Below are 17115 nucleotides of genomic sequence, written 5' to 3' on the forward strand. Positions count from 1 at the left end.
TGGCTAAAAGTAGCAAAAACTGTGGCTAAAAACTAAAAGTTGTGAGACAATAGTTAAAGGTGCCGTAAGACAAAACATAGATTTAAAAGAAAACAATGTTTTTGAGGAAATCAAAAAGAGCTTGTTGTATTTTATGATGAATTTAATTTTTAAAACATGAAATATTTTGAAAAGTATAAAAAAGTTACAAAAACCAAAAGTCTGAGCACACTATTCCTAATTGTGCTGAATATTTTGACATATAAATGGTTAAAAAAGCACAAAATATGCAGAAGTAGCTGATTGCAAAAAAAAAAAGGTATGGAAGAAACTATAAACAGGAAACTAGCATTAACGGAATAAAAAGATAAAGAAATGGCCAATAACACGAGAAAAACAGTGCAGAAAAAGATAGAATCTGACAGTGAAACAGAAACTGAGGACAGTATTTACTCGGAGGGGTGATTATTTGAGTGAGAACAGGTGAGTGGATGACAGATGGGTAACAGATGTGTAGAGAAGAAACATTCAGGGAAGTGAAGGGGAAACAAAAACCCAAGAATGCAGAACAGATAACTGAGACAATCTAATAATTTAACTGAAAATATACCAAAATGCAAGGAGCTAAAACTCAAACGTGAAAGTTTGCAGAATATTTCAACATGTTTGGTGCAGAAAGACGTGTCACAGAGTTTCAAATGAAGGTGCATCTATTCAAACAGAATAAAGACTCATAATAAAAATGTTACTAATTCTTTCCCTGCATCATCTGATCAACATGATCCCTTATTTTGTTTAAAATCTACAGATCTAGACGTCACTGGCAGGGAGAAAAAAAAGTAAATTTCTGCTTTTTCAGTTTTTCATTTCATAGATTCATCATTGTGTCGCAGAACATCTGCCATCAAGCTGAGTGAACTTATCATTTCTCTCAGTTGTGTATAAAGCCAAACTAAACACAACCACCCACTTATTCAGACCTCCAAACAGGGTTGTATGTTGTTTTGGTGGAAAGATCTGGAGGCATTGTTTACACCACAGAGTTTACAAGGATTGAGAGTCATTACAAGCAGGAATTCTACAAAATTAGACGGGCTCCCTGTTGAAAACAGTGCAATAATGGATCACAAGACCATGAAACCCCAGCAGAAAATGAGGAGCAGGGCACAAAGAGGCTACGATAACTTGTGATTAATCTGTTTCTTGTATTTTTAAATCAAAACTAACCATGGCGTTTTGTCAAAACCACAACAGGAATCTTTGTCATCAGAATGCCAAGCAGCCCTATCATCCACATGCCCGGCCTTTGAATTAACAGAAGCAGGGCCGGTCGTGCCCCCGAGGCCCGGCCCACTGGTTTTCCCCTCGTATGGATAGCTGCATCACGATAAATGACATAACACAGACTTCATTCTGTCCTCTGAAATTAGCATGGAAATGAAGTGGAAAATGGGATATAAATGGAAATGTGGGTTAAGAGGGTCCTGGCGGAAACAATAGGAGGGTTTGCTCAAAATTGGCACAATGTGAGCAGTTAGTAAGAGAGGGGATCAACAGAGATATCAACAAGGCTCATCTGTGTTCTTTTACAACCGTCCTGCTTTTGGAACAAACCAGTGCCTCCCACAACACTCTTTGGTCTCCATGATGTTCCTCTGGCTTGTAAATGAGAGGCTTCCTTTATGGTGTCAGTGTCTGAAGAAGAATACATGCTAATCTGGGTGGGGCTTTACAAGTGTCTTCATTTGCATAAATGACTGGGTGCCGTTAGAAAAGACCCAACTTCTAAGAAATAAACGAGTTGACAAAACTCCAAATTACTAAAATGATGGTTGCTGTCATAAAATTAAATCCAGTAAATTGATCAAAACAAACTATTTGTAAAAATAAAAGAGCCACAGCAATTAGCCACAGCTAATCAAACTTAGCCTGCACAGAAATGTCTAAAACTCAGTGAATTTCACAAATATTGAGCTAAAATTTGCTGTGGTAATAGCTGAAAGTCATCTTCAACATTTACACTAACAGATCATGGGAGGTCACATAAGATACCATGGTTTGACCCAGAACTGCTGCAACTGTCATTTCTCAACATAAGATGACCTTAGTCTACAATTCTGTCAGGAAAGGCAATGGATGATATGCATTTCTTCAAGAAATGCTTTAATTTTTACAATATTCTTGAAGTATAACCAGCTTAATCTTCTGCAGTAAAGTACATATGCAAACAGTAATTCCCATAAATTCTACAAACTTGCACTCTGGTCACAGCAAATCTCTCTGCTTCTCATCCTGTGATGCTGCTTGCAATATTATCGACTGCATTTTCCGACTTTTTAAATAAATATGAAGCACAATGGCTTTTGTCTGTGCTACTGTATTTTGCATAAAGTTGCAAAATACAGAAGTTCACCCTTTAAAAAGGTTTCTCTATATCACTTCTTCAACATTCGTGGCTTTAGTGTTGATTTGGAGTAAAAGTCAGACATAAGGAGTCAAAGAAAAAGCTGTTTTTTTTCAATAAATTAAGTTATTTTTGCATAGTACACTGAAAATGCATTCTGTTAAATAGAAGTATTTTAAACATTAAAGCTTGTGTGTTTGTCTGAAAGGAGAGTTTAGAGTCAGCTTTGTGCTTTTGTTTCAGGCAGCTCAGCTGGGCCGGTGCAGCTGCATGGCAGCCACTCCTCTGCAAAGCTACCAGTCAAAAACACCCCTATAAATGCTATTGTGCTCACCTGATTGATCTTTCACAGGCCCGGGGCAGAGCAGACAGGCTGACTTTGGAGCGGAATGGCAAAGGAACGGTCGGAGAACAAACAAGCGAGCCAGTGTTTGCAGCCAAGGAGGCTGGGGCCGCAGGTGGCTGGGAGGCACGCTTGGGTTGGCGCACTAGCTGTCCTCAGATGCCAACAGTGACATTTCCTGTGGGATCCACAAGCAGGAATCCCAGCAACGGTGCAGGGACAGGGGGGGAATGAAGAGAGGGACCTTGGGTTGGATTTTACAACACACATGGGCAAAGAAAAGGAGCAAATGTATGCGAGTGCACATGCAAAGAGGTATGCATTAAACATGAAACAGACTCTTTCTGATAATAAAGATCTCTTTCTGTTGTATCCTCTCACACACACACACACACTCATCTGGAGCTGAAGGTGGGCTGAAAAGGACTGACAGGACTTTTCAGGGTTGTCCACAAATGGTAATCACTCTGCATGTCCTCATCAGCAGCTAAATCACATCACCAGGAATCCTAAAGCATACATGCTTCCAAACAACCTCTGAGTAAAAATATAAAATCACATCAGAGCTCTACTTTTGAGACATTAGGATTTATCTTTATTTTTATTTTCTAATTAGGTTATTTATTTTGTTATTATTTTTGCTCAAATTTTTAAAAAAGCAGTTCTGTACAAACAAAATAAGTTTTTACAGGTTGAAACAAGCAGCTTTGTGTAAATTTTCTTGTATAAAACTGTAATTCTGTTCTTTTTGCCTAACTCTTTAACTTGATATGAAGTTTTTTATCAGCCTAAACAATGGAATCTTTTCAGGAAGGTTGCAAGTTCAAATATTCCTGCTTGACCTTCAAAGGAAGCATTTTTTTGCGTCCGTTTTTAAATCTTGCAACAAACAGAGCTGTCTCTATTTTGACGGCAGTTATTTTGAGCTATGCATTGTCCGTTTAGGAAACAGTCTCCTGAACGTGAGCCGACCTCGGCGAGTTGCACACGAGGCAGGACACAAGGCAGCCCCCGGGGGGTCCAGATTTGGCAGCGTGGCATAATAAGGATGTGAGACTTTTGGGAACTTGCACAGAGTTGATATTATTTTTGGTCACCTTGGAAGAGAAACTGGAAAAAGGTTTGTTTCTGGACGCAAACTCACAGGAGACTCACACCCTCTCTGGCCTGTTTTTCACACAATAAGTGTTTGCAGGAGGGATTATTTTCCAGTTGGTGTGGTACAAAGACTCGTTTCACGCTCCAAACGAGTCCCTGAGAGTCCCGAACCTTTGGGTGAGTTGAGTTTAATGAGCTTTAGATTCCCAGAGTTCATGATGGGGAAAAGTTTGAGCCATCAAGAACATCTAAATGTATTTCTGAACTTTGAAGAAGATATTTGAAGTGGGTCCTTGGTATTTGTGCAAAAACATTCAGATTGTGAACCCAGCTTCTTCTGTTTTGTGATGTCGTAAAATCAGACTTTGAATATTTTGAAAGCCTCCTGTTGGCAGCACGATGCGTATTTCCACCGTGGTTCAAAAAATTTGAGTTCTTTCATTTAAAATTTGTAGAAGAATGAATTGTTAGCTCAGCAGTTAAAGTTCAAACAGGCAGAACAAAAGCTAAAATCAACAATACTGTAGCTGACAGCTAAAAATCAACAAAACCCTGATAAAAGCCAAAGTCGAGGTCCATTTTTCACATTAAAAAATTCATGTTTACTAGCTTTTAAACCATGTGTTCAATGTGTTGATTGGTTTGTTGAATGGACAAATCAACTGCTTGTTTCTTAAAAATGTAAATATATAACTTCGTCTGTATTTTTTCTTGAATTCAAAACAGCGTTCGTGAATTTGTGTGATTAGACCATAGATTATTCTTCCAGTAAATCTTGATGTGATGTCCTTGTATCAGCAGTGATCCTTATTTGTTTATCAGTCACCATCAGCCTTATCGGGACGAAGGGAGGAGAGACGAACACTAAAAGCTTCAGAGAGGAAGAGGAGAGGCAGAGAGGTGTCGACAGGTCTTCCTCGCTGCACCATCCCCCAACGGCTCCTCAAGACGACGTGATTCTCTCACTCTCTACATCGTCCTCTTTTAACCAAACTTTTCTTTTTAAAGTATCCGACTCCCTCTGAACACGTCTCGTCATCCTACCTCCATTTCAACACATCTCTCTGTGGCGCTCCATAACTACAGCAGCCCAGGCTATAATAACATTTCATCCATCCATCAAGCAGAGCCAGCTTTGATCAATAAGCACTTTGAGTCCACTCTGCTGCGCGGCGCTGAACTTAAAATGTCTCCCCTCTGTCTCTGTCGGTACTTATCTCCCTGCTGACCAAGCTGGATTACACTCAGAGGTGGACGACTATTACAATAGGTTTCACGATGCTTTTCAGCACTTTGTGTGTGTGTTCTGTAAATGAAATACATGCGGAACGATCAATGGCCTCTGACAAGCTTCTTCACTTTTGCAATTCATCCTAAAGGATCTAAAGATGCTGTAAATCTTGTGTGCAAACATTCAGCACGGCTGGGCTTTTTGAACTCATTTATTGCTTTTTTTAATTTAATCAGGTGTGTCAACACTGACAGTAATCCACAGACAGTTGGCTTACACATATTTTAATTTTAAATAATTTGAATATTCTTTCAACGGCAGTGTGTCTGTATCGTGTGATATTTGATGGAATAGAATAGAAACCACTTTTGTTTCCTTCTTTGTACAAAGTCAACCTTCCTGCAAAAAATGTCCAGTCCACATTGACAAACGAGCTGTTTTCCTCGTTGACTTTTGTTAAACTGAAAGCTTAAAAACTCCTGAGATCTAAAAACTGTTTTTGCAAGTGTCCATACTTTGAATGTCAGCTGTACGCTTCAGCTCGATTCTTTTATTTTGTTTCCAAACAGCCAGACTTCTTTGTTTTTTTGCTTTTATTTATCCGTACATCTGCACACTTCAGATGTTCAGCTCGTTCAGGAGATTTGTCTCTGTAGACTGGCTCTGTTTTTGTCTTCTTACACTACTTTTAGCAACTAGTTATCACTCTGCTGCTTTTAGCTTGTAGCTAGCCTTTTGCTACTTCTGTTTTGGTTTTTTTACTTTTCAGGCAGTGTTTTTCTTTTAGCTTCAACAACTTGAACAGCTCCTTCAGCAGAGATCAGCGCTCAGCGTTCACGCTGCTTTTTTCACAGCAAAATTAACTTCTCAAAAAACACAACCGAAAGTGAAGCGTGGTCAAATCAAATATTTATTTCCCTTTTCTTTTTTTAATCTTCTTCAGAACATTTTCAGAGCTACTCTAAAACCACAATGGCTGCCTGTGTACAATAAAGGAGTTTGTAGTGGCTTAAATTGAATAAAACTGCTTCCAACTAATCATGATGTTATAGTTTTTGTGCCTGCTTCGTGCTTCAGTGAAACTAAGCAGCACTGATTGGACTGAGCAGACCTGATGTATTATTTATAGCCTGTTATGTACATCTAAATGGACATCTAAACATCATTAAACAGGAAGTTACAGTATCACTGAGGAAAAGGAAGGTCCTTTAACATGCTTGGCGTTCTAATCTCTGAATATCATTCACGACTGAAACTAAAGTCACAGCTGAACTTTGTCCACTTTTATTTAAAACCTAAAGCTAAAAAGTAACGAGGGTTTCACTGTGCTGTCGCTTTAAATCCTGCGGTTTCCTTTTGGTGTCGATTTAAAACTACAAAAATGCACAAACGAAGGATCCTGTACTCATTTATGTTGGTTTTATAGCTCATTTTGCTTCATGTACATGACTTTTGGAGGATATGGGAAACTTTTTCCCCTCCCAGGTTGTGATCACTTGCCTGCCATAAATGCTTAGAGACATAAAAGTGGGTAAACAAGCGTTGAGTTTTCCAATTCAGGAAGAGAAAAACATGTCAGGAGTTTCGTGCCAGGGCAAGTTTTTATGAATGGACTTTTTTTTCCCTTCTTCTTCTCCCCCCTCTTTCTTTTTTTTTTGTGAATGAAAAACAACTGGAAAAGCCAGTAAGGAAAAAAAAGGGCAACAGTCTTCCGAGAGCTGATTGGCTGCTTTGATTCAAGCCCCGCCTACCATCGGTATGAGCGCGTCGAGCGGCTGTCTGATTGGTTTAAAGGTAGAGGAGGGGCGGAACGAGACTTCATTCATGAGCCGGTGAATTCAACCCGGACAAAAGCGAGAAATCCGAGCTCGTGAAAGGAAAGCGGCCAATCAGAGAGCTCGAACTGGGCCGAGCTGAAGGAGCGAGTCTCCATATTCTCACTAAATCATCTGACAGAACAGAAAGTCTGGGAAATAAACTCCGAGGAAACTTCATCTAAATGCGAGCCGCTTCTGATAAAGACGGGTTTGGTTTTGTTGTCTTGAAACAAACAAGTAAACAAACAAAAAATAATAACAATGTTTCCCTTCGCGGTTTTTGAACTATTTAAAGTAGAGCCTGGAAATCTGTAGGACGTGGCATGAACTAAAAAGCTCATGAAAACTGCTCATGACTGAAGCACGTCACAGACTGCCTGTGTTTGTCTGTTAGCAAAATATCTCTCGAACCATTGAGCGGATTTCAATGAAACTCACAGAAAATAATCACCAAATATGCATCTACAACGGATTAAATTTTGGAGTCAATCAGATTCAACATGGCCGCCACAGTAAAGCAAACTATGCAAACACAAAAATGGCTCTAACTCAGTGGATTTTACATATTTTGAATTAAAATTTGGTGACATGATAGTGTAGACTGATTTACAACAATTAGTCTGAAGGGAAATCGATTGCGCAAGATCTTCGTTTATAACTTTGGCAACAACTGTGGGCGTCAGCCATGTCTGTCTGTAAGCAAAATAGCTCATGAACCGCTGGATTGATTTCAATGAAACTCCCAGGATATGATCATTGGATGTACATGGACAAAGGATTAACTTTTGGAGTCAACCAGATTAAAGATGGCCGCCACAGCCAACTGACTTTAGTAGGCACCAAAATGGCTATAGGTCAGTGAATTGTGCAAATATTGAGTTAAAAATTGGTGTGGTAGTAGTTGAGACTGATTCACAACTCGTACTTTGAGCATTAACAAATAGCACGCTGTCTGTTTTTAAAACTTTGTTATTAACTTTTGGAGTCAACTCTGTGTTTCTGTTAGCAAAATATCTCATGAACCAATGGATGGATTTTAATGAAACTCCCAGAAAGTAATCGCTGGGCGTGCATCTACAACCCATTAACTTGTGGTGCCAATCAGAGTCAAGATGGCCGCCTCAGCTACCTTAGCAAACACAAACAAATGGCTATAACTCAGTCGGTTTCACAGATACTGAGGAAAAATGTGATGTGGCAACAGATGCATGTGATCTTTGTTCGAAACTTCAATATGCACTGAGCTGCAGATATGCATTTTTTTTTTTTTTTTAGAGTAAGAATAAAAACTCGAACTGAAACTCGCATTTTTCGACGCGTAAATATGGAAAAAAGAACTCAAACGCTGCTCGGTCCCGTCAGAGAAAAAAGCCCCAGAGGTGCGAGTCGGACAGAAGCGCAGCCTGCTGGGTAATCACTCGCCATCACTTCCCCTCGGGAGGTTTTTGTGAATGGAGCTCATTATGCATGCAGCCTCCACGCAGCTCCATTCACAAACAGCCTCTCCTCTGCAGGCTGCGTGGACCCGCGGACGCTTAGCGCATGGATTATAAGATGGACGGATATTTGGACCAGCAAGTGCCTTACCCTTTAGCAAATGTACGTATGTGCCTCAAGCCGTCGTTGGTTTTGGTTTTTTTTTTTTTTTTTTTTTTTTTTGGGGAGGGAGGGTTTTGTTTGTCTGCGCGTCGCGGCTTTTGCGCGAGTTGGGTCCGAAACAAAAAAAAAAAAAAACAGCAGCTGCGCGACAGAAAAGTGATTATCAGCTCGCTGAAACTGTCCCCTCCTAAAACAAAAACCTCCGAGTCACGCGCTGCATGTATGTATACATACTCTTTATCGGCGGGTTTGCTCTGTGCGCCAAATGGTCACTTCAGATAAATCTGTTGTTTTCTGCGACGTCTGGTGCTCAGCCACTGCATCAAACTCCTGTTTACCAGTTATTCTGTTTACTTTTTTGGCTTCTTTGATGCTATTTCCTGGTTACATGCCCTCCATTGGCAGCTGGTTTCATGCACATATCCAAAGAAAGGTGTAAAAATATGCCATGAAGAAGTGTTTTGACACTGATGCCCTGCTGGAGTCTGTAACTCTCTCCTCTCCTGTGAACATCTATGGCTTTTGCAGAAGTCGCAAGGAAATGGGCCCCTAAATAGACTGTTGATGGCAGCAAAAAGGAAATTCATGAACACAGAATTACCCCCTCAGGAATCCGAAGGTAACACTTTCTTTTTTTTAAGACTGGAGCTTTTTTTTACATGATGTAAAGTAGTATAAAAGTAAAGAAAATAACATTTTTTCTTTGTTTCTGCTCAGATCTCTTCCAGGATTTAAGCCAACTTCAAGAGACGTGGCTCACAGAAGGTGAGTCCTTAAAGGCTTCTTTAAACTGGGTTTTCTTGCAAACATAAAAGGTTTACTGCAGATATATTGATGAGCAGTTCTTGAAATGCAGGGTCACGCTTAATGTAAACAAAACAACTTTATCTGCATACTGAACAGATTTGAGGGTAAATATGTACTCTGAAATCAAAGTTGTGATACTTCTCCATCCAAACAGCTCTTCCATTTCAGCTGTTTTTGTAAGTAAACAAACTTGTGGCTTACATTTTTTTAATTTACGGACACATTTAACCATCAATGTGAGAAAACTATGATGCAGATTTTATGTTTTACTTTGTAATTTTCTTATTTTTTGACCGGTGCAATGAGTTCCTTTGCTGTCAACGTCTGGACCTCGCTTCTTGTTTTGTTGAAAACATTTCACCTCTCGTCTGCAAAAAGACCGAGCTAAAAAGTCTTTTCGGACGAGAGGAGAAACGACTTCGAACTTGACGTAGTATTTGGATTTTCTGTGAAACCCCAGGGGGAATGCTGAGCACTGAATGGCTTTGCTGAAAAACAGTGAAGAAGCTGAAACTGAGCTGGTTGTTAGAAATGATCCGAACAGAAGTTAAAACAACTGAAAGCTAAACTCACTGGAACAGCAGTAAAAGCTAAGAACAAAAGGTAAAATGAGCAAAACAGCAGCTAAAAGGTAAAATTGGCAACAAGGTAGCTGAAATTAGAATAAGCTATAACCTTTAAATGAGCTAAAAACAACAAAACAGTAGCTGAAAGCTAAACTCAAATCAGAAATACATAAAAGCTAAAAAAAAATAAAGCAAGTTTGCTGAAGTACCTAGATTTTAAACAACAGTCTTTTAAGTTTTTATATATATTTTAATGAATTTTTTTGAGGAATGGTTAAAAACAATTGAAAGCATGCTAAAATAGTTAATCAGAAGCAAACAAACAAATAAAACAATAGTTTAAATGCTTTTTGAAAACTTAAAACCTCTGACAGAAAAGGTGTCCTTCCTCATTAATTTAGCTGAGTCTTGTTGCAATGTTTCTGAAGCAACACACATGCTCACAAACCACACAGCTCCCCCCTGATGGAGAGAGTAGTGTGAGTGAGCACAAACAGGACATTATTAGCGTTGGGCATATCCTCCTTCGGCCCTGTTGGCGTGCCAGGCAACAGCCAACACAAACAAAGTGACTGTTTGACTCATGTCACTCAAAATGCACGGAGTGATGAAATGAGGTCCGGTCAGAGACGGGTGTCTGATCGCAGCTCCTCTGCAGGCCTGAGCTGTTGTAGAGTTATTCTACTGGATGTCGAGGGGGGGACACAAACTGGGAGTCATTTTCTGCTGAAGATCTTGAGTCACGTCGAGCTGATGAGTCCTGTTTTTAAAGTGTCCCCTAAAGTAAAACAACATCCTGGTGCTGAAAGGAGACGAAAACACTCCTGGATGTGCTGGCTCGCTTTGCATTTCGAAGACTTAAAATATGATCTGCTCTCCTGAGGTGGTTGTTGCCCGAGTATCAGAAGAGATTTGAGACCATTTAAAGCTGGAAACATGTTTTAAAAACCTAATCTGAGCTGGCAAAGATTAAAACGACTCTCAGCTCTGATTCAAACCTACAGTACGTGACTGACGGATGTATTCTCTTTTAGTCAAACCTCAAAGAAACAATATTTTATTTTTAACTGCATGCAATATGAGCTGTTTCACTCAAAGCATGTGTTGTGAATGACTCTCAGCTACTACCACATCAAATTCTAGCTCAATATCTCCATACTGATTGAATTATAGTGTTAAATAGCTGTGGTGGCCATCTTGAATTGGGTTGAATCCAAAAGTGAATCAGTTGTAGGAATACATCCAGTTATCACTTTCTAAAAAAAATTAATTAAAATCTGTCCAGTGGTATATGAGATATTTTGCTAACAGGCAGTTATGGCCATTTTTTGCATATTTAAAGACACTTGGCTATGGCAGCCATCTTAAATCAGGTTGAGTTTTGCATCCAGTGAGTACCTTTTGCAAGTTTCATTAAAATTTGTCTAATAATTCATGAATTTTTGTGAAGTTAATGTTCTCCAGGGTTTACCAAAAGTGCTACAGCAAGCTGCTGCTGCTGTGGCTCTCATTAACTGTGCATTTTAATTCACTTTGTTCCTGGATTAGCTGTTAAATTGTCACTTAAACTGCATTTTTCCAAACTGAGGCCGTTCAAAGAGCCATCTGCAACAGATAAGATACTTATTGTTCATGAATTACAGAAACTGCTTCAAAGAATCTGAATACTTTCAAAAATCCAACCATTTCAGCTCCGCGTGAGATCAGGATCTCGTTTTAAAGTTGAGCATCTCTTTTCTTTAACATGAGTTAAATTCTGTAGATTTTTTTTAATGGTCCAATATTTTATTAAAAATAAAAGTAACATCTGTCATCTTCTGTTAATCAAGTGAACCATTCTCAGATTTATCTGCTGTTACGGTTTATTAAACTTTACACAAAGTGGTTCAAATCAGCTCCACTTCTCTCAGTTTCAGTTCAAACTTGTTGGATTTCTTTTACAATAAATGAAGTTATTTTTAAATTACTCTTTTAATAACATTGTGCTGCTTTGATAAACTAATTGTTTTAGTCTTTTTGGGAATGTCCTGTTCTGAAGTGAGGGAAGCTAACACTTCCTAATAAAACACGTGCAGGTTTTTAGAAATGTGTTTCTATGAATTAAGAAAGGAGGTAAAAGGGTGATGTTCTTGTTCCTAAGAAAGACAGAGTGCTTACATCTTGAAAAAATCAGGACTGACTCTGAGTCATTCACAGCACACTGATGAACGGTAAATTAGTGAAGTAAAGCAACATCAATCGGACTCGAAGAGGCGTGAAGGAGCAGACGCTTGTTTCCGTGGTCACTTTATGACAAACAATCCATGTCAGCTTTTATTCCTTTTCTCATACAGCCTCAAAAAAAACCTGCAAACTCACTTCACACCAGCACCTCACACTGACAAGAACCAATAAAACGAAAAACAATCGGTGCCGCTGCAGCCAGAGCCTGTTTGGATTCACACGTTTCACTAAAAGTCTTCTTTTTAGCCAAACTTTTAATTCAGGATTAAATGCTCCTAAATATTAAGGCCTAGCATTCCTTGAAGGAATGCATATCACCCGTCACTTTTCATGCCAGAGTTTTAGGCAAAGATCGTTTTATGTTAAACTAAAAAGTTGGAGCCATTTTAGTCAAACCTTGAAAATAATGAATGCAGTCTGTTGTGTGATGCTCTGAGGATGAATCTCAGCTACTACCACAACAAATTCTAGTTTAATATGTGTAAAATGAACTAAATTACAGCTATTTTTGTGTTTGTGAAGGTTGCTTAGCTGTGGAGGCCATCTTGAAAAGAGTTGACTCCAAAAGTTAATAAGTTGTGGATTTACATCCAATGAGAACTTTCTAAAACTTGAGATATTTTGCTAAAGCTTCAGACAGTTGAACAAATGAAACAAATGTTCTGTTTCAAATTTAAGACCAATTATATCTTCACAAATAAGATGTTATCATGTTCACTAAATATAAAATGTCTTAATTTTCTAGAACTGGATAAATCCGGCTTTTAACCTGACTTTCTGCTCTGTGCCTCAGCTTCTCGCCGAGTCTTAAAAAAAACCCAGAAAGCAGGAGGATGAAGTGTAACTCTATCAAAGCGTTATTTAACCCTGAGTCCGGGCTTGTTTTCAGCTTCCCCAGCTAAGACCTTTCCTTTCCTGTTGCATTAATTAAAGACCTTATCATGACTGATTGCAGTTGTGAGGGATTCACCACAGTTGTAAAAGCTGGTTAGCTAGAGGGAGGGTTTTTCTTTTTTTTTTTTTGTCTGCTAAAAAGAGAGCGGAAGCAAGAAAAAGAGATGGAAAGAGGTTAAGTTCTGAAAGGCAAGAGTTCAGGAACTTGTTACATCTTGTCTCATTTTGGCCTTTAGGTTTATATGACTTCGGCTCCTTTGCTCCTCCCAGGATCTCCGTTTGGAAGAGAAAAAAAAAGTTATTTAAGCGTGGAGGAGAACATGCGTCTGTGCTCATATAAACACTTTTCCTTCTTGTGCTGACTTGCATCCTCGAGCTCCCGATGAGGTGTTCCTGGAAGCAAATCAGATCCACACACACACACACACACACACTCAGGAAAGTGTGCAGACTCAGACAGGCGAGGCGGCGATAACGTCTGATGCTCATCGTTTCTTTTCTTCTTCTCTTCATGAGGTCCAGCGTGTTGGAACTAGTGGAAATGATTGATTGGTGGGTCTGCAGAGCTAAATGTTGGTCTTTGCTCTGTCTCGTGCAGCAGACGAGGGCAAACCTGTTTTTACCTTTCCAGCTCGTTGAAACTACTGCATTTCTTGTGGAAAGCGATTTAGTTAATGTCTAATGTATATCTGGATGAACTCTTTTATAGCAAGCACCACCTCAGAAATGCTTCTCTCCGGTCCCAACAGCCTGCCAGTCTTGTAAATAAACAGTAGTAGATTTTACAATTTAATTTCATATCTGATATAAACTGGGCAGATCCCTAAGCCCAGCCCAGGCTGAAGGCTGCAGTTTAAGATCCGAGTCTTCGCTCTTTCTTTCACCCACAACAAGCAAATACCAATTTGAGATCAGACTTCACAGAGGTGAGATTCAGACAGAAGCGACAGAGATTACCGCTAAAGGGATCCTGAGCATCAGCGGTGAGACTGGTACCACAGTTTGCAAACCATGGTGGTGGAGTAAACAAATAAAAAGTTTACAAAGAGATGCTAAAATACTATCGGCAGATTTGTTGGTACTTGTATTATAGTCCCTTTTTAAAGGGAGCAAACAGCTACTGGGTAGTTTAATATCTTTGTGTTCACCACAGTGAACATGGAGCAGAGGGAGAAAAGGTGAGAGCTGCCTGAGGAGCTTCTGAAAGAAGATTACAGATATTCATGTTGAAAGAAAAGGCTAGAAGATCGCCTCCATGCAGCTTCATGCCTCCCAGGATGAGGACACAAGAAGAAATGTAACCCCAGGTTGATCAAACCGATACTGGGGATGGTAGAAAAAGAGCCAAGAAAACCATTTAAGTGAACTCCAAGGTGAAGTTGTGTCACTTTCTGATCTGTGGCATTTTGAATCATAACGTAAAAAACTAACAAAAAAGCCAGAATGCATGTTGACAAAACCCAACGTTTCTGGGACTGATGAGACAAAATCAGTTGGGGTTTTTTGCTTATTGTGGAAGGATACCAACAAATTTATCCACGTCTGTACACCCCCACCCCAAGGGTAATAATATTTTAATATAGTAAGTCACAGGATGTGGCGTTATATAAGAAATCAATGTGATTTATCAGAGCACAGTCATCCGGTTTCCACAGCACAGGAAGGAGGGCTGTGACGACAAGAAAGTGGATTTGAATTTCTTATTTCCTCTTTTTGCCCTCTGTCTGAGTTTTGGTTTCTGTGTTGTGTATCACTGTCTGGGAGCAGAAATACTGGAAGAGGAATGAGATTTGTGCAGGTTGAATGCTGGGTCAGATGTTTGGCTCTAGGGCGAGGTCATAATTAAGAGTATTGTTGCAAAGTCATGCTGCATTCTGCAAAGCGATTTTTCTTTTTAAAGCAGAAATGCTGTCCTTTATTATCACCCTCCATTAAATGCAAAAGCAGAGCAATAATGTGTGGTTTTGTCTGTACTGTTGGCAAAATATTTAACAAATTTGGGACTGATTAACTGTTGGAATCAACCAATACAAGATGACAGTAAAACGGTCTTAGCCAGCAGAAAACTGGTTATACCTCAGTGAGTTTTACAGATACTGAGATAAAATCCCGAACTCATAATCTAAGCAATAACAGATAATGCAAAATACTGCCATATTGCATGAGATTACACATGTTAGGGTTAAAGTTTGACCAAAATGGCTATAATGCTATCATTTCTCATCATAAGGCGGCGGGCGACATTCATTCTTTTAATCTTTAAAGTGTTTTTGTGTCCTGTTACATTCTTTATTGGGGTTTATTCGCTATCAAATTCCTAATTGTTACAATTTTTAACACAATCCAAGCTTGTGGGCTGTAACAGTTCTAATTAAAAAAATAAAACAGCTGCTCTGCTGTTAAAGCTGGACATTTAATCCAAACACCAGTCAGTGCTCCGCATGCCTCCGCGGGTGAATCTGACCTCCTCACCCTTTGAGGGATGTTGGCAGTCAGATGATCTCGGCTTTTCCCAGCATGTTTGTGGGACTCTAAAGCTCCGATAGGATAATCCTGAATGGGTTTGGATTTGTACAATAGTGTGTGTGCAGCTCTGCGGCACCTGGGCTCGGCCTCGGTGGCTCCGCTCATGAGTTTATTGTGGAGAAGTGCCGAATCAGGGCTTTCGAAACTGTACAGCCCTGCATGTAGCATCGCTGCACTGATTCATCAAGTTTATACACATTGGTGTCTGTGTGTTGTTTCTTGGCATATATTTGTCCTTGAAATGGAATCAAAACTGATGCAAATTAACAGAAAAGATTATCTTTTTGTAATCACAAATCTTTCACCTTAAAATGCTGTTCTGTGGAAATGTTATAAGGATTAAATATCTTACATCAGTGATTTACTACCTTAACATACTAGAAGTCTATTATTTGCAATTGCATTTAGCGGCAGCAGTTAGCTGTAGGACATCCAGCAACAACATCATCCTATTACTGCTGAAATATCCATGTAATGCAAAATTAACTTAAAGGTTTATAAGAATAAGCTTCTGCTTCAACCACTATAAGGTTTCTGTGATTAGAATATGTTGAACTGCAGTTCACTTTGGTTTTGACCCTGCTCTGACTAGCCATTAGCTCATCAAGCCAGTTTTTTCCAAACTTTCTTTCAAAGAGCTGTCTACAGCAGGGTTCAACAGAACTCTGCTTTATTAGATCTGAATTACTCCTTTAAGCCGCTCTTGTTTCACTTCATTGATTTTAGTTCTCTTGTATTCTGTTTGTTCTGTTCCTTATCTATGCAAAAGAAGAAATCCAGACTATTCTCAGATTCCCATTTCCCATCAGTTTGAGGGCAACAAAAGGTCAAATCTAAATAGCTGGTTAGTCGTAGAAGTTAAAAAAAAAAAAAAAAAAAAAAAAAAAAAATTCCTCACAGGTTCAGCCTGAAGTGCCTGTTCCTCTGTTGGAGTTTCTTCAGTCGAAGAATGCCGAAAGAACATCCACAGGTCAAATGTCATCATCTGGGTTATTGTGTGCTGGTTTTGGTAAATGAGATAGTTGTTTTGTTTTTTTTTCTTTTCTTTAAACTCAAGCTGTTGATGAAAATGGTGGGGGATGGTGATCCCAGGAGGCACAGCTTTGCTTGTCTGGACGACAGACAAATGATTGTGTAATCAAAACAAACAAACATTTCACAAAAAAAAAAAAAAAAAAAAAAAAAATCCTGGAATTACAAGACAATAAGCAGCAAGAATGAAACAGAAAAACAGCTCAAAATGTCTGAACATTAAATTATAAACCTTTGTTGAAAGGTTAATATCTGATATCCAGTTTATGAGCGTTGTGTTAGGAATTGATCTGTCGATGAAAGAGCTCCTTGTAAGCTGTGAAAATCATGAACCGAAGGTCACAGATGCAGCTCGGCGTAACTCCGACTCAGGTTTCACAGATGACAGGAAGTCAGGCAGAATGAAGGAGGAAGAAGGTCAGATTTTATGTAAAAAATTATAAAGTTAAACTTTTTTTCCCGTCTGTCATTTCAGCTCAGGTTCCTGACAACGACGAGCAGTTTGTTCCTGATTTCCATTCTGAGAACTGTGAGTACTTTCTTTTTCTGTTTGAGTGTAACTGATGTGTGTCACAAATATACAGTAAACTTCAGAT

The 17115-nt window shown here is 39.2% G+C and overlaps 1 protein-coding gene across 1 annotated transcript in view; it reads left to right on the forward strand.

Annotated features, from left to right (window-relative positions):
• Nucleotides 1–8251: 8251 nt before the first annotated feature.
• Nucleotides 8252–17115, forward strand: part of etv4 (ETS variant transcription factor 4) — a 34399-nt gene continuing 25535 nt past the window's right edge. Inside the window, exons 1-4 of the mRNA XM_017435405.3 lie at nucleotides 8252–8471; nucleotides 9000–9090; nucleotides 9189–9236; nucleotides 16995–17048. Coding sequence (XP_017290894.1) covers nucleotides 8415–8471; nucleotides 9000–9090; nucleotides 9189–9236; nucleotides 16995–17048 — 250 coding nt within the window. The 5' untranslated portion in view covers nucleotides 8252–8414. The remainder of the gene's footprint in view (nucleotides 8472–8999; nucleotides 9091–9188; nucleotides 9237–16994; nucleotides 17049–17115) is intronic.

This window comes from Kryptolebias marmoratus, linkage group LG17 (genome assembly GCF_001649575.2).
Source record: "Kryptolebias marmoratus isolate JLee-2015 linkage group LG17, ASM164957v2, whole genome shotgun sequence".
NCBI classification, from domain to species: Eukaryota; Metazoa; Chordata; class Actinopteri; order Cyprinodontiformes; family Rivulidae; genus Kryptolebias; species Kryptolebias marmoratus.